Source organism: Rutidosis leptorrhynchoides, chromosome 5 (assembly GCF_046630445.1).
Source record: "Rutidosis leptorrhynchoides isolate AG116_Rl617_1_P2 chromosome 5, CSIRO_AGI_Rlap_v1, whole genome shotgun sequence".
Classification (NCBI taxonomy): Eukaryota; Viridiplantae; Streptophyta; class Magnoliopsida; order Asterales; family Asteraceae; genus Rutidosis; species Rutidosis leptorrhynchoides.
The window spans coordinates 242,950,036-242,969,171 of record NC_092337.1 but is presented as its reverse complement, the minus strand read 5'-3'; the positions used below and the strand labels follow the sequence as shown (position 1 = coordinate 242,969,171).

Sequence of the window (19,136 nt, the reverse complement as noted above, 5' to 3'; positions counted from 1 at the left end):
TTAATTTCTATTCATTTAGTTATATTAATATATATATCCATATATGTACATGTATGTATATATACATATTTATTATTATGTTTGTAAATCAGTAGTTTGTTACATGTAATTATTTATCTAGATAATGTTAATATATAGTTATATGAAATATTAATACAGTTATAGTATATGTACTAACTACAATTTTATATACAAAATTATTTATTTGTTAAAAATGATAGTTTTGACGTTAGTGAGTTACTAATATTAATAATTTTATTAATAATGATAATACTAATAATAGTAATGATATTGTTAATAATGATAACAATAATACTATTAATTATAAAAAGGATACTAATTAAAGAAAATCATAATAAATTTTATTGTTTTCATATTAATGATAATATTAATAATCCTAAACATGTTAATAATAATAATAATAATACATATATTAGTAATGATATTAATAATAATAATCGTTATAATACTTGTAATAACAACAACAACAACAATAATAATAATAATAATAATAATAATAATAATAATAATAATAATAATAATAATAATAATAATAATAATAATAATAATAATAATAATAATAATAATAATAATAATAGTAGTAGTAGTAGTAATAGTAGTAGTAGTAGTAGTAGTAGTAGTAGTAGTAGTAGTAGTAGTAGTAGTAGTAGTAGTAGTAGTAGTAGTAGTAGTAGTAGTAGTAGTAGTAGTAGTAGTAGTAGAATTAGAAATAAGAAATTATACCCTTTAAAAGTTTTTGTAAAAAGATATGACCTAGACCGGGCTCGAACCCGTGACCTCCCGCTAATCCGCTAACACCTTAAACCACTCCTCTGCTCTAACGTTTTTGTTTTAATTCTTACACCACCTCTATATAACTCGTATTCAGTTTATTGTGAAAGACTCCTTCGGCCTAACAAGAAAAAGAGAAACTCGGCCCATTAGTTTGATTTGTTGGATCCATCAACTAATCAATTCCAATACATTGTTTAGGTAAAAACTCGATAGATTGGTGGTTGTGAGGAATTCGTCTGGAAGCAGCAACTACAACCGCATCATCCTTACATCATCATCATATGCTTTATGTAATCATTAATATAATTAAACATCATCATCGTAATCAGTACTGCATATCATCGTGATCATCATCATTCTTACAATCACAACATCATCATCATAATAACCTAACCGTAAATCATTTATCACGATTACTCCCATCATTGTTAATAGAAGATAGATATAGATTAAAGCAGAAATCTACGGCTGTAGCAGTAACAATTGTGAGTGATCGAGTAGGGTTGGTGTTGTACCGAACCATAACCAGGAATAGAAGTAGAATAAATATGGTTCGAGTAGAAACCGATCATGAAAATAGTAGAAGACTTGCAATAGAAATATTGTGGTTTTTGGGTCGAAAATAAGCATCACACAAGAATTGTTGGTTTCGTTTCTGGGTTTGTACGGCAACAGAAAAAAAAATAGATAGAATAAGAAGGGAAATAATACCAGTTGCAGGTTAACGATCTTGATGGTAATAGTTTTCATTGTTGTCTGATCCGAAAAGGATATTAGATGCATCAATTGTACAGGTGCGTAATTTTCGTATTTGATGATGATAAATGATGGTTTTGTTGAGTTGTGTTAGGGTGATCGATTCAAACAGAAACACGGGTAGTAGTAATATAACACAGAAAAGAAAAGTCTTACGAATGTACAAGGGTTTTTGGTTTATGGTATTCGATGGTTCATGTTTAAATGGGGATCAAGATGATGAACTAGACTAGCCATGGTTTGGTTCATGAAAAAGAAAAAAATTATAAAGGAAACAAGGTAGATGGTGATTCCGGTGAAGGAACTCGTAGACGATGGTGGTAATTTGTTTAAAATGTAAACAAAGAAAGTCATAGTAGCAGTAGCATGATAACGAAGGTGGTTGTGGTTGATGGTCCTTGGTGTTTGTTTTGCTCGATCAAAGAATACATATTCATGGGTCTTGGTGGTGGCGTTTGCAAATGAAACAGGAAGATTGATGGTGTATGGTTGTTGATGGTGGCGATAGTCATGGTGGTGGTGTTTGGTAACTCACGGTGGTTGAGGGTGGAGGATGATTGATGATCGAGTAGAAAGTAGTAATAGGTGATGACGATGATCTGTGTATCCATATGTATATGTATGTTCATATATATAAAATTTTGAGTCAACAAAAATAGTTACATATATGTTATAATATGCACACAGTAATGAATAGTATAGCCGCCTGAATTATTGGATTGATATTGCCGATAGTTTTCACGGAGTGTGTACATTGCTAAACAATTACGGATAATTTAATTCAGAAAAATCTCATATTTTAAAATTAAGTCCATTTATTTATTTCACTCATTAACTGTGAAAAACCTGATCAAAAAGACTCGTTAAATATTTATTTTCTGTTCCAATTTATATGTACGGAGTACTAATATTTAAACTTAAAAAGGTAAAAATATTTTTAACAAAACTAAAATTTTCGTAATCGATTTACAGTTCAACTTTTATTTTAAATCTTCATATATGCGTATTAGATCTATATGAACACTAACGAAATGTCAACCGAGTATTACATATGTTTACTATTTAAGCTCGAACTCATTCATTTTTAATATATTCTCTTTCTATACATAAACATCTTTAAATAGCAAGTTTATCTACTCAAATAAATATATTATATACTTTTAAACAATTAGATTTAATATAATTTTATATATTTACAAGTAGTAATTATATACATACATACATATATATATATATATATATATATATATATATATATATATATATATATATATATATATATATATATATAATAATAGTTTTTATTACATCGCACATTTATTTTACATATTTATTTCCAACAATTAAATCATATCATAAATCAAATAATATTTCAAATTATATATATATGTATCTATTTACAATTAGTGGTTCGTGAATCGTCGATAACAGTCGAAGGTCAATTGAATACATGAAAATAATTCAAAATTTTTTTTTGAGACGCAACATAACAGACTTTGCTTATCATGTCAGAATTATGTAATCGTATCGTGAGTTTGGTTCAAAATTAGTCGAAATTTTCCGGGTCGTCACAGTACCTACCCGTTAAAGAAATTTCGTTCCGAAATTTGAGTGGGATGGTCATGGCTGACAATAAGTATGTTTTTATGACGCATACGAGTTGAAAATTAGAGTTTTATCATCAGTTAGTAATATGGATAAAACGATTTGTTTATGTGAAGAGTACGAAGGAAGCTATCATAAAAGAGTGAAATGAATAAATGCAGGTTTTTCTTAACCGGTGAGGTAGTCATGGTTGATTTTCAAAATTCAAGGGATAAGATAGAACTATCAAGATAATATGTTCTTGATATGTTTGGAGATTAAGCAGAATGTAAGAGTTGTATGACATGACACATGATGACGTTATGGTCTGTGAATCATCACGTTTCATTAGAAACTCAGCATGACTTACTGTAATATAATCACGTTGATCAAGTGTCATTATATTATACTAACTCATGCTTCAGTCCCTAACACTACTTCAAAAACATTCATAATTTAAATTCAAAGATTTACAGAATATAGAAACTAAAACTGTTTCCTTTTATGAGATAATACAGATAGTGCTGAGAGATAATTAATATCGGACGAGAATATTTATGAAGATATCTTCAGAAATATTGAGGATATTTATAATCAAAGATACGATAATATCTTAGAATTTTAGATTCACAGTGTGATGAAGAAATTCATTCACCATGATTTAGAGCGATTAAGGAGTAAGGTATTCGCTAAAGATTTCATCAAAAACAGAATCATCAGGATTCTTTAAATACAGGGTTTGATCCTTGTATTTGTCCTTGGTCTCCTTCAGGGTTTGATTAATTCATTTTTCAGTATCAAAATCTTTGAGCTTTTTCAATATTCCGAATATTGATTCGCAGATTGGGTGCTTTTCAGAATTTCAGAATTGAAGATCAAAATTTCCATGAGTTACACGTTATATGTATATTTAACTGTTGAAGTGAAAACGCTTGCGAGATTCGAGATTCGTGATTGATGATTCTCGATTGTTGGTATGGCAATTATTGTTACAAGATGTAGATGGATATATGATAGGGTTTCCATAATTATAATGATTTTTCGGAAAGTCAAAGATCAATGAAGTTGTTGGTAAGTTTACTGCTAATTTGGTGAGATATAAACGGTTCTTCAGTAACGATGACGAAAGGCAACTTATATATCACGGCTATACTAAGGCTAATTCGGATGAAAGTCGAAGTTGATTTGCTGGAGCTGTGACAAAATTGGCTAATTTAGAAAGGGATTGCAAAGTTATTTTCGGTAATAACAACGCCAAAGGAGTTAGCACAGATACGTGTTAAATGTTTACTCAGGTTCCGAGTGTTTTCAGGTGCTTAACTATACGCATCAATCTTTTCTTCCGTAGATGAAGTGCGGTTGGTTCATCTTCCCGATTGAGATGTTTTCAAGAATCATGAAAGGTTTGAACGCAGATTGTAATCGTCAAGATACAAATGAGGTTTAAGATGAAATCAAGTGGCAAGCTTGAAGAATTGTTTAGTTTTATATGTTATAATCAGTATTTTAATTCATTTTAATTGTCCAATGTTAGTAGTCCACAGTTGATAGTCCACAGTTAACAGTCCAATAATTCATATATAGCTTAATATATAATATTCGAATTAATTAATACGTATCGTGACCCATTGTATACATGTCTCAGACTCGATCACAACTCAAAGTAAATATATTATTATAGAATCAACCTCAACCCTGTATAGCTAACTCGATCATTACTGCATATAGAGTGTCTATGGTTATTCCAAATAATATATATAGATGCGTCGATATGATATGTCAAAACATTGTATACGTCTCCCGATATTTAAAATGCGTAAATAACAGTATGACGATAAATAAAGTGCGTAAAATAAATAACAGAAATTAAATGACGATAATTAAAATTGCGAGAATTAAAATTGTGGTAATTAAATTGCGATAATTAAAATGTAATAGAGAATTAGGAACAGTTAGCTATGAACAGTTAGCTAGGAATAGTTAGTGTGAATTCTTAACATAATTTCTCATAGTAAATTTGTTTGTTTTTAACAAATTTTATTTTTGTCCAATATTTTCTTCATTATGCCACTTGTTGGATTCTGGTAAGTCAAAATCCAAATATGAAATTGAATGAAAATGGTTATTTTGTGGTGTACGGATTCGTATATCTTGTGGATGTAAGTAGGATAGTAAATGACCGTTGAATCAGATTCGAAGAATGTACAGTGTAACTTATTAATGTGAAATCTAAATATTCCTCGGGTATTACCTACCCGTTAAAATATTTTCACCATTAACAGTGTGTACGAAAGAATTTTTAATTACAATCTTTATGAAAATATACTTACATATATATTTTCTTCAGATGTAATCATAGATTTAATGAGTTAATATAGTATTAAACTCATTTGGTTTACCGTCAAAACTAGAATACATAATCTCTAAAACATTAGAGATTACATAATCGCCATGAAGAACGAAGATAATTGATGTAGAATGATACGTAGAATGATGATTATACTCGAGGTACAGAATGAGATGTTGAGGCATGGATTGTTGATGGTACTGGTGCTGTTACTGATGGTACTGTTGGTGCCAGTGTTATTGTTGAAGCTGGTAAATTTTGCACCATATTCTCCAAATTGATTACTCGAGCGCGAAGTTCGTTGACTTATTCTATTATTCCGGGAAAATTGTCGGTCGAAACGAGCGGATGAATAAGGTTTAGAATTTTAGATAGAATATAATCGTGGTGAGATATTCGGGACATGAGGGTGAAAATGGTGTTTCGGACTGGTTCACCGGTAAGTGCTTCGGGTTCTTCGTCAAGAGGGCAATTTGGTTGGTGGAAAGGATCACCTTCTTCTCGTCTCCATCGGTTAAGTCGACTACGAACCCATCTCCAATTCATCCTGAATTGAAGATGAGTAGTTGGTTGATTCATTTCATTTACACTGCTTTCGGAGCTTAGGTGAATATCCATGTCGGAATAACTATCGGAATAGCTATTGAAATCTGAGGGACTCGAACTGGTTAAGGGATTCATTTTGTACGATCAGATGAAGGATTTTCGATAAGAAATAGATTATAGGATGTAGATTAGTACCCTGCAATACATAATTTATATGCATATATAATACTAAAATCCCATAAGTTACGGAGGAATCTACGGAAGCTGTCAGGCAAAGGTAACAATAACAGATACGCTAAGATATGAATTTATCTATACACTGTCTATGCAATAGAGGCAGTAAGACGTGTCTAGACCTTAAGGATGATAAGAAAATAATTTTCGACACTAAATGATAAGCAAAACTTTTGACATGCAGACACTGTCAAAGTCCAGACTCACTAATTCATCTAAACAACTATCAGTTAGACACACTAATGCAAGACCTAGTTCGCTAAGACCACCGCTCTGATATCACCTGTAGTGTCCCGTCCTAATCCATCTGGACGAATACATTACAATTGGTTACATCGCGAGGTACTTGACCTCTGTATGATACATTTTACAAACATTGCATTCGTTTTTAAAAGACAAACTTTCATTACATTGAAAGTTGACGGCATGCATACCATTTCATAATATATCCAACTATAATTGACTTAATAATATTCTTGATGAACTCAATGACTCGAATGCAACGTCTTTTGAAATATGTCATGAATGACTTCAAGTAATATCTTTAAAATGAGCAAATGCACAGCGGAAGATTTCTTTCATACCTGAGAATAAACATGCTTTCAAGTGTCAACCAAAATGTTGGTGAGTTCATTAGTTTATCATAAATAATCATTTTTCAATAATATAATAGACCGCAAGATACTCATAATTAGAAAACAATATGTGCAGGTCTATTCCTGCTGTAAAATCATTCATATGAAGAACACCGGAACCTTTCAAACAACTCACCAATGGTAGCTAATGAGTAGTGCAATGAAAAAATCATCTCACCGAGGTAGTTAATACAATATAATTCTTACAACGGGGGCTAATGCGTACGCAATGCAAAATCATTCCTCCGAGGGTAGCTGAAACGGGGGCTAATGCGTACGCAATGCAAAATCATCCCTCCGTTACCAACTACAAAGTCGACTATAATACAATACAATACATCGGGGGCTAGTGCGTGCGTGCAATTCAAAATCATCCCGCCGATGGTAGTTAAAACGGGAGCTAATGCGTACGCAATGCAAAATCATCTCTCCGTTAACTACTAAATCGAACCTCTGAATCCAAATAATTCTATCATAGAATGTAGTTTTGAATATTTATGTCTATTTCGTCAATCATTTATAAAATCAGTTCATGTATTCTCAGTTCAAAAATATATCTCAAAAGCATTTAGGAAACAGTTATAAAAACAGTGCATGTATTCTCAGTCCCAAAAATGTAAATAGTAAAAGGGAATCAAATGAACTCACAATACTGTATTTTGTTGTAAAAATACATTATGACGACATTGAACAAGTGTAGGGTTGGCCTCAGATTCACGAACCTATATCATTTGTATATTCATTAATATGTATAATCTTAATCGAACAAATATATATTATTATTAGTGATATAAATTTTATATTAGTAACTTTTATATTTCATTATTCATATATCTTAATTTTGTATATATATATTTAAAATAATTAATTTCTATTCATTTAGTTATATTAATATATATATCCATATATATACATGTATGTATATATACATATTTATTATTATGTTTGCAAATCAGTAGTTTGTTACATGTAATTATTTATCTAGATAATGTTAATATATAGTTATATGAAATATTAATACAGTTATAGTATATGTACTAATTACAATTTTATATACAAAATTATTTATTTGTTAAAAATGATAGTTTTGACGTTAGTGAGTTACTAATATTAATAACTTTATTAATAATGATAATACTAATAATAGTAATGATATTGTTAATAATGATAACAATAATAATATTAATTATAAAAATGATACTAATTAAAGAAAATCATAATAAAATTTATTGTTTTCATATTAATGATAATATTAATAATCCTAAACATGTTAATAATAATAATATTAATATATATATTAGTAATGATATTATTATTAATAATCGTTATAATACTTATAATAACAACAAATAATATTAATAATAACAACAACAACAATAATAATAATAATAATAATAATAATAATAATAATAATAATAATAATAATAATAATAATAATAATAATAATAATAATAATAGTAATAGTAATAATAATAATAATAATAATAATAATAATAATAATAATAATAATAATAATAATAATAATAATAATAATAATAATAATAATAATAATAATAATAATAATAATAATAATAATAATAATAATAATAATAATAATAATAATAGTAATAATAATAATAATAATAATAATAATAATAATAGAATTATAAATAAGAGATTATACCCTTTAAAAGTTTTTGTAAAAAGATATGACCTAGACCGGGATCGAACCCGTGACCTCCCGCTAATCTGCTAACACCTTAAACCACTCCTCTGCTCTAACATTTTTGTTTTAATTCTTAAAACACCTCTATATAACCTGTATTCAGTTTATTGTGAAAGACTCCTTCGGCCCAACAACAAAAAGAGAAACTCGGCCCATTAGTTTGATTTGTTGGATCCATCAACTAATCAAGCCCAATACATTATTTAGGTAAAAACTCGATAGATTGGTGGTTATGAGGAATTCGTCTGGAAGCAGCAACTATAACTGCATCATCCTTACATCATCATCATATGCTTTATGTAATCATTAATATAATTAAACATCATCATCGTAATCAGTACCGCATATCATCGTGATCATCATCATTGTTACAATCACAACATCATCATCATAATAACTTAACCGTAAATCATTTATCACGATTACTCCTATCATTGTTAACAGACGATAGATATAGATCAAAGCAGAAATCTACGGCTGTAGCAGTAACTATTGTGAGTGATCGAGTAGGGTTGGTGTTGTACCGAACCATAACCAGGAATAGAAGTAGAATAAGGATGGTTCGAGTAGAAACCGATCATAGAAATAGTAGAAGACTTGCAATAGAAATTTTGTGGTTTTTGGGTCAAAGATTAGCATCACACAAGAATTGTTGGTTTCGTTTCTGGGTTTGTACGGCAACAGAAAAAAAATAGATCGAATAAGAAGGGAAATACTACCAGTTGCAGGTTAACGATCTTGATGGTAATAGTTTTCATTGTTGTCTGATCCGAAAAAGATAATAGATGCATCAATTGTACAGGTGCGTAATTTTCGTATTTGGTGATGATAAATGATGGTTTTGTTGAGTTGTGTTAGGGTGATCGATTCAAACAGAAACACGAGTAGTAGTAATATAACACAGAAAAGAAAAATCTTACGAATGTACAAGGGTTTTTGGTTTATGGTATTTGATGGTTCATGTTTAAATGGGGATCAAGATGATGAACTAGACTAGCCATGGTTTGGTTCATGAAAAAGAAAAAAATTATAAAGGAAACAAGGTAGATGGTGATTTCGGTAAAGGAACTCATAGTCGATGGTGGTAATTTGTTTAAAATGTAAACAAAGAAAGTCATAGTAGTAGTAGCATGATAACGAAGGTGGTTGTGGTTGATGGTCCTTGGTGTTTGTTTTGCTCGATCAAAGAATACATATTCATGGGTCTTGGTGGTGGCGTTTGCAAATGAAATAGGAAGATTGATGGTGTATGGTTGTTGATGGTGGCGATAGTCATGGTGGTGGTGTTTGGTAACTCACGGTGGTTGAGGGTGGAGGATGATTGATGATCGAGTAGAAAGTAGTAATAGGTGATGAGGATGATGTGTGTATCCATACGTATATGTATGTTCATATATATAAAATTTTGAGTCAACAAAAATAGTTACATATATGTTATAATATGCACACAGTAATGAATAGTATAGCCGCCTATTGGATTGATATTATCGACAGTTTTCACGGAGTGTGTACATTGCTAAACAAATACGGATAATTTAATTCAGAAAAATCTCATATTTTAAAGTTAAGTCCATTTATTTATTTCACTCATTAACTGTGAAAAACCTGATCAAAGGGTGTGGAGACCTTTCCTAGCATGACGCGTTTTGGGACAACAAGCGCAGCAGATCCCATGAGAACTCTGCAGTTAAGCATGCTCAGGCGAGAACACTACCAGGATGGGTGACCTCCTGGGAAAGTGTTCGTCGTGTGTGGTAGCCAAGAAAATCCGTGAGCAGCCTACGGGCAAAGCAGACAATATCATGCTACGGGGAACATGTTACCTGGGATGTTACAGATGGTATCAGAGGCAGGCCATGGACCAAACGTGCACAGCGAGGACGCTGTGTCCCATTAGGGGGGAGGATTGTAACATCCGTGTTACATCCATCCCACATTGGTTGGAGAGGGGAACGAAGCATGCCTTATAAGGGTGTGGAGACCTTTCCTAGCATGACGCGTTTTGGGGCCACAAGCGCAGCAGATCCCATGAGAACTCTGCAGTTAAGCGTGCTCAGGCGAGAACACTACCAGGATGGGTGACCTCCTGGGAAAGTGCTCGTCGTATTTGGTCGCCAAGAGAAATCCGTGCGCCTACGGGCAAAGCGGACAATATCATGCAACGGGGAACATGTTACCTAGGATGTTACAAAAGACTCGTTAAATATTTATTTTCTGTTTCAATTTATATGTACGGAGTACTAATATTTCAACTTAAAAAGTTAAATTTTTTTTAACAAAACTAAAATTTTCGTAATCAATTTACAGTTCAACTTTTATTTTAAATCTTCATATATGCTTATTAGATCTATATGAACAGTAACGAAATGTCAATCGAGTATTACAGACGTTTACTATTTAAGCTCGAACTCATTCATTTTTAATATATTCTCTTTCTATATATAAACATCTTTAAATAGCAAGTTTATCTACTCAAATAAATATATTATATACTTTTAAACAATTAGATTTAATATAATTTTATATATTTACAAGTAGTATATATATATATATATATATATATATATATATATATATATATATATATATAGTTTTTATTACATCGCACATTTATTTTACATATTTATTTCCAACAATTAAATCATATAATAAATCAAATAATATTTCAAATTATATATATATATATATATATATATATATATATATATATATATATATATATATATATATATATATATATATATATATATATATATATATATATATATATATATATATTTATATATATGTATCTATTTACAATTAGTGGTTCGTGAATCGTCGAGAACAGTCGAAGGTCAATTGAATACATGAAAATAATTCAAAATTTTTTTTGAGACGCAACATAACAGACTTTGCTTATCATGTTAGAATTATGTAATCGTATCGTGAGTTTGGTTCAAAATTAGTCGAAATTTTCCGGGTCGTCACACCAGACTTTGAATTTTCCTTCATCCGAGCCTTCATAGCCTTGTACTTGTTTTTGTACTATTCAGCTTTTGAGAAAGAGTTAGCATGTGATGAAGGTTTCTTGGACATGCATTCAGCAGCGAAATATCCAGCCTTCCCACAATTGTAACACTCAGATTTGGGTCCTTTTACAGATTTTCTACCATACCTAGCACTAGGTTTCTTACTCACTTTGTATGGCTTGCTGGTCCTACTTCGATTGAACCTTTTGAACTGCCTAGCCAACAATGCCATAGCTTCAGCAAACCCTTCAACATCATCATCATCATCATCATCATCATCATCATCATCATCATTATCACTGCTTTCCTCAGACCCAGTACCACTACTCTCATCATCTTCATCTGCCTCTTCTTCTGCCAATAATTTTTGAACCAGTAAAGCTTTTTTAGCTTTCTTTTTAGCAGCAGCAACAAGAAGTATCAGTTGATTTTGTAGATTTTAAAGTGGTGGGAGCAAACTTAAAGTTTTCTTTCAAGTTAAGTTCAAGTTTGGCCTCAGCCTTCTCATGGTTCCAAAGTGTACCATAGAGAGAAGACATATTGAAATTCTTTAAAGTCTGGGTGGTTCTTAATGGGCCAGTGACAGGTTTCCATTTAGCAGGCAGTGAGTCAATGAATTTGTTGACTTGTTCAAAATCTGTATAGGTGATTTTAAGGGTAAACAAGTCAGCAACTAAAGATTTAAACCTAATGAAGGTTTGCTTAAGGGTCTCACTTTTGTAGGCAAAGAACATTTCATATTATCTTTTTAGGGCAATGATCTTATTCTGCCTAACCTCATCCATACCCTCATATGTGACATCAAGGTAGTCTAACATAGCTTTAGCACTTGGTTTTGCCTTAATCAATTTAAAAAGTGGTTAGGTAAAGTTATAGCTAACAAAGTTCTGATTTTAGGGTAAACTCCAACACGACGTTTGTCCTCAGCATCTCAGTTAGCTAGGGTTAGAACAACCTCTCTGCTAGGGACGACATGAGTGTCATCTGTTGCAGGTACACTACCAGTTGTTTCAGTAGGGATGAATGGACCATCAGTAGCAATTCCAGGCATGAGTGGGTCAATAGACTCAAGATGTAGCATGAATCTAGCCTTCCAGGTTTCATACTCATCTTCATCAAATTTGGGTGGTCTATTCGATGACCGATTTTCAAGGTAAACTGTATTCGCGTATGCAGCCATAAGAGAATTCAGATCCAAGATATTAAGTTATCAAGACTGAAGCTCTGATACCAGTTTTTGGTCCCTTGTTTAATAACGGGAGTATTGTAGGAGGGGGGTTGAGTACAATTCTTTTTAATTAACTTAACAGTTAAAGCGGTTTAGTATTCAAGCAAGTAAATTAAAAAGAGTCTAAGGTAATTTTCAACGGTTTATTCTTTATTGATTGAATTACAAAGAATTACAACTATCCTTGGCAGAATGATAGTTGGTTGATACATATTATACCTAAGTTATAGCTATCGAGGATATTCTAAAGCTATTACAAGTTTGGACTGTAAATAAATAAACTCAAACCACTAGTTGTTACAATAGTGGATACATCAATTTATAGTAGTCCTATTAACCATGTAATTGTTCTATTGTCCGCTGGTACATAGAATGTCTGTACTTGTGAGGACAACTGCGTCAGAGAGTGTGCTCTCTTCTTTCCTCTTTGGTAGCTATTTGCAGGAACACCCCAATTATGTTTGACACCACTATTTGATTAAACAAATAGAATGTTGTATTCCCTAGGCGTTGACAAAGAATAACACTTGTCTGCACATGCGTTAAACTTCTGCATTCCCACGTGGTCTTATAAGGTCACTTGTCAGCCGTCGACGCGTGTCCTTTTCTATTCAACTTTGTCTTCGACTTCTGTTGAATAATACAATTGATGTAGACCACTCAGGAAACTACTATGCTTGTAATGGAGCATAGCTTTCTTGTGTAGTAAGCAGCTTTCTAGCCATGCTGGTTCTTCTATGCTGAGTCACTTGATATTCTTGAATTGCTGGGTACACATCATGTGCTAATTAAAGAATACTGTCTACCTTGTGCTGGTAAACTAGACAACAAACTAAACACTCGACATAGCAATATTTGCTGTCTATACATAAACAACCCTGTGTTGGCTGCACATAACATTCTAGTGTACATATTTGCTGTTTTGTCATAATTAAATCCTTAATTACATTGGGGACTCAACAAAATGTATTATCCGTACATAAAGATAGAATATTTTAATGAAATGAGAGAGATATTGAGGCTTAAAACATGTCTTTTTAATTAGTCCGTTATCAATTACCAAATTTCATGGCGTCTCATGTTTTATATTTTATATTTTAATTTTAATTTTTTTATAAAATTGTTTTTCCTACTTATTGGCCGGAGGTCTATTCGGAAGCAATTTCTTTATCCGTCGAAGAAAGAGAGAGAGAGTACTTTTTCTACTTCTTGGAGTGTATCATTCTGGGTGACGAAATGACTTTTCTTTATTCAAATATAGGGAAATGATTGTCTACATCTCACCCCTCATACACCACACATGGGTTATTGGGTTTTGTTGTTGTTGTATCAATTACCAAATTAAGCCTATTTATGAGGCATTTAAAGACTATTATGTTAGTAGTTTTGAAAAAGTCTTAGACTGATATAGAAATTCACATTAATTTAACTTAATTATTTTGACAAGTTATATTTATTAAGTAAAAGAAGCCTGCTAGACTTATTAGATTTTATACTATAAGTTTAGAAAATCATAAAAGAAGGATCTCAGTTAGAATATTAGTAATAAATATCAAATTGTCTTTTTTTTTTTTTTTTTTTTTTTTAATTTTAACTTTAGTCATTACTTATTTCTGTTTTTATTAGTTTTTAACCGCCTGCATCTAAAGTCACTCTTAATAAAATATAATGATGAATTTATTTATATTCAATTATCAAAGTATAATGATGAAAGAAATAATAATATAATAAATATTAAGAATGAAATATTAATAATAAATACTACTTATTAATAATAATATAATAATAATACCACATTTATTTAGAAGTTACATTTTGATCGTCTTTCTTCTCGATTAAATCTAGTGCGTCGCGAGATAATGATTGGCTCAATGATTTGTTCGTTATGTGGTTTTAAATTAAGGGATATTTATTTTTATCTTGTTACTCGACCTTCACAATTTGACATGACATTCATAATTGGTGCAATTTAGCGTGGCCTTCGCTTAATTCAATTATTGACATGTTCGAGTGTGTTGATTCTTGGTCGGATTATTCTTCAAGTAAGATTCGGCTTCATTGCATTATTTTCACAATCATATGGATTTGGAGACTTCAGAATGACACTATTTTTGGCGCTAACGAAATCAAGGTTTGTCAGATTATTGACAAGAACCGTCTTTTTGTTTCTCTTATTCATATGCTAGAAGTAGTTAAGTCCGATTTGGAGTATTTGGTTAATGTATCCCTTGTAATTGTTTTGTTTTGGCTTTAGCTCTCTGCTAGCCGCTTAATAAAATTTTATCGTTAAAAGAAAACGACAACAAGAATATTCAATCCATGTATTTAATATATGAGAGATTATTTGAAAAAGCATTTCTCCGTCTACTTAATATACTATATTAATATTAATATTAAAAACGAATTTTTTTTAATATTTATTTATTATTAATAATATTAATATTTATTTATGATAGTACTTTGTCGTCTCTAATAGCGTATTGTTATCTTTGCTTCCTTCCATTTTCCTATCTATAATCTATAAATACACATATATCTTCACGTATCTCATTCCCTCAATCTTTCAGATCTTAAATTTTCTGACGTTATACTCACCATATATATATTATACGAATAATTCATAATTTCTTTAGTAGCTAGCAACCTGTGTTGCAATCTTATTCTCATTTTAAAACCAAATTCATATAAAAAATGGAACTGAAGAACATGGTAGCTATGGTTGCACGTAGCGGTCGCCAATTGCAACGCTACAACAAGGGCCGGCGTCAAGTTGTTGGGTCAGTCTCTTTCAAATCATATCTTGCTAATTTTCCTATGTAATTTTGAAATATTAAATGACTAAAAACTTACATATATAAATTATACGAAATAACATTATCCAATGAATGCTCTTATTTATTAGTATTGTAATGATATGAATGAAAGTTGCTCCAAAAATATTTGAGTTATTAGTATAATATTTACAATTTGTAAGAGAAAAGATATGGAGTATTATAGTGTAAATCCACAATCATATGTCATTTAATCTTGATCGCCCTGTCAAGAAAAAAGTTCTAAGTTTCGCCACCATTATCCATTTTTTCACATAGAATAGTGTCGTTTTATCATATATTCTAATTCTAAAGTAAGTCAAGTGTAATTCATAGTTTGAAGGCCTAAAAGGAGCGTACTTTGACATAAATATTGGATAGAACTGCTGACTATAAAATTGGAACATTAACCATGAGGGTGGTGGTGGCATGGTAACACCCTGACCTTCCAATGTGGAGGTCAAGGTTCGATTCTTGTCATTCACAAAATTATTCTCCCTCATGGTCATGGAGGTTTTTCTGCAATGACTCCGGGGCTACTCGCAAAGCGGGTAGTCGCTCTGAGATTAGTCAGTTAAAAAAAAATGGTTGGACACCCAGGTTGAAAAAAAAAATTAAAAAAATTGGAACATTTCATTCAGTTATTTGAATTTTGTTGACATGTTTTAAACTTGTGACAGATGTATTCCTTATAGAATAAAAAGTAACAAAGGGAAAAATATTGAAGATACATTAGAAGTTCTTGTCATCAGTGCACAAAGAAAAGGCAAAGGGATGTTGTTCCCTAAGGTATGTTTATTTATTCCAAATCTCATTTTATTCTTATATTATTTAATTATTAATTTTTGTATTTATTTATACATACGACTTTTAGCCCAATGATTATGAGTTTAAACCGGTTTAATACCATATAAACTATCAGTTGACTTTCTCAGATTCATGAATGTTGACCAACATATGTTTGTAATCCTATCAGGGAGGTTGGGAGTCGGATGAATCGATAGAAAAAGCCGCACTAAGAGAAACAGTTGAGGAAGCAGGCGTATTCGGAACAGTTGAGGTTAATTTGTTGACTTTAAAAAACAGATTTTGACAATTTTCTTAAAAAGTGTTTGACAAAATCCAAGTCAAGTAACAGATAACCTCTGTTTATTATGTGTATGAATTGTTCAATTTACGTGTGTTAGCTCCGATTTACAGGTTATATTGGGTCAATGGGTCTTCAAGAGCAAAAGCAATGACACACATTATGAAGGGTATATGTTTCCTTTACTTGTAAAAGGCCAACTTGACTTATGGCCTGAAAAAGACATTCGCCAACGAATTTGGGTAAATTTCAATAGGCAAAAAATTGAACAATAGGCAAAAAATTTCAAAAATTTAAACAAATTCATGTTTTTCGTTAAGTTTAATACTCATATTGTTTTACAGGTGAGTGTGCCCATAGCTAAAGAAGTTTGTCAGCAATCATGGATGAAAGAAGCATTGGACTTATTAGTTGATCGACTCGAGTCATCTGAACCTAAGACTGATGAGGAATCCATATGATAATACCCTTCTTGGAGGTTACTAATATTTAGTTCTGATAGGTCAGATCATGTTGAGATTGAGAGAAATGATAAGATAAAGAGAGATTCGGTATGTAAGCATGAGACTCGGTATTAGAGAGAATCGGTACAATTACATTCCACAGCTTCTAGAACTAAGTTACAATGCAATGGCTATCTAATTAGGACTACTTAGGTTCCTTATATAGCCCTCTTCTAAGAAACCTTCAATTAAGCTTATTTCACATTAACACTATACAACTTCGGGGTCCTAACAATCTCCCCCTTAGTGTTAAATGTGAACTTTACAACATAATCCTATTTTGTAATCTTGAGAGGTCCAAACGTTAGTTTCCATCGTGTGCCATCTGGTTTTGAAATTTCTACTTGATTTTCTGAAATTTGCTTAGAAGGTTTCCAGACACCCCACGCTTTTCTTGGATCTCCCTCATATAATGGATATTTATCCATTTCCTTGAAATATCTTCTCTTTCTCTGTCCACGAAGTATCTCAAACTGCCTTGTACGAACCCGGAGTTTCAGACGATCTCTTATATGCTTTATGAATTCTCCAAGACCCATTATCATGTCAATGTCATGGAACTTGCTTTGATGAATCTTAAGATACTTCAGTGCAGCCTTAAGTGTTCCATCTGAATATTTGTTTAGCTCTTCAGTACGAATGAACACCTTTTCTTTTTGAGAATTTACAAAAACAAACCCTTCGGGTTCGAATTGCATTTGAAACATCCTCATATCCTTCAGTCCCTCTGTAAATTGATTCGGACACGTAATTCGAATATTTTTCCTTTTTGCTTCGAGACCTATTTGAAAATCTTCACGTCTCATCAGTTCAATTGTCTCCATCATGTATCTTTTCACAGCTTCCAAATCTTGAGCCTTAGCAAAAGGTCGTATGGTGATGATACTGAGGTAGTTGTAGATGTGAATGATGTCAAGCATATCTAGATTATGAAAATCTGTTTCAGTGAACTTGTACTCTTTCTCATCTTCTCTGATAACGTGGAACTGACTGATGACGTCTTTCTTTTCGATTATCTCTACTCCGACTCGAGTAATATTCAACACTTCTGAAATACGATATTTTTTTTGAAGCCACAAATCATCTTCATCTTTGTTGATATGTTTCCTCCACATAAACTCATACCAATTCCTTTCACTTGCTGGAAGCAATCGTGAACCTATATAAGTAAACCTTTTACTCCTTGGTAATTCATTGATGCGGAAGATCTTGTAAGCATTTTCTTCGATGAATGTGTTTCGTAACGTTATAAAATCATGTTCTACTCCCAACAATAATCTTTGCTCCTGATTCTTAAAGAATATTCCATGATTGTATTTGAATCTGGAATTCACTGTTTCACTTGATGTAGATGTGTGACAACCTGGAAATTTCCAACCAAATTTAAACTTTAATCTTTATATGTTTCCGACACGATAAGCAATATTTGTTAAGTTAAATTTCAAGAATTTTAAACTATGTTCATACATTCATTCAACCTCGACCAAGTTCCAACGATTCACGAACCATTAAACGAATATGATTATATATGTATATGTGTATATATATTATAACTTGAAACGTAAACAAAATATTAGATTAAATACTTTATATGATTGTATCTGTTTCAAAATGTTTATCAATGGAATTAGAAGATAAGATCAAATGATTGAATTATCAGGTATATTGAATTATGATTACAAGTCTCTGTTGAAAGTCCCACGTTGATTTGAGAAATCTTTCCATTTTAACAATATTCGGAAAATGGTAAAGTGATTTATAAATAAGAACAAATTGTCAATCATTGAGAACTAGACAAAGGATAGTGGAAGATTGAATCTCATAAAGACTCAATTGATCTATTTAGTTTCAAACGTACAAAAACGTTTTCAGTTTAAAAAGAACTTTATTATTAA

The 19,136-nt window shown here is 31.3% G+C and overlaps 1 protein-coding gene across 1 annotated transcript; it reads left to right on the top strand.

Annotated features, from left to right (window-relative positions):
• Nucleotides 1–15,419: 15,419 nt before the first annotated feature.
• On the top strand, nucleotides 15,420–17,388 carry LOC139848023 (nudix hydrolase 17, mitochondrial-like). The gene is made up of 5 exons (XM_071837762.1): nucleotides 15,420–15,618; nucleotides 16,332–16,440; nucleotides 16,628–16,711; nucleotides 16,852–16,980; nucleotides 17,083–17,388. The coding sequence occupies exons 1-5, from the start codon at nucleotides 15,533–15,535 to the stop codon at nucleotides 17,197–17,199; spliced, it is 525 nt and encodes a 174-aa protein (XP_071693863.1). The 5' UTR covers nucleotides 15,420–15,532; the 3' UTR covers nucleotides 17,200–17,388.
• Nucleotides 17,389–19,136: the final 1,748 nt, after the last annotated feature.

Bases quoted from the DNA above. Each gene is read 5' to 3' on its own strand.
- LOC139848023 (XM_071837762.1), top strand. From the start codon at position 15,533: ATGGAACTGAAGAACATGGTAGCTATGGTTGCACGTAGCGGTCGCCAA. The intron at 15,619-16,331 runs GTCAGTCTCTTT...AACTTGTGACAG, and splicing joins GGCCGGCGTCAAGTTGTTGG to ATGTATTCCTTATAGAATAA. The intron at 16,981-17,082 runs GTAAATTTCAAT...ATTGTTTTACAG, and splicing joins ACATTCGCCAACGAATTTGG to GTGAGTGTGCCCATAGCTAA.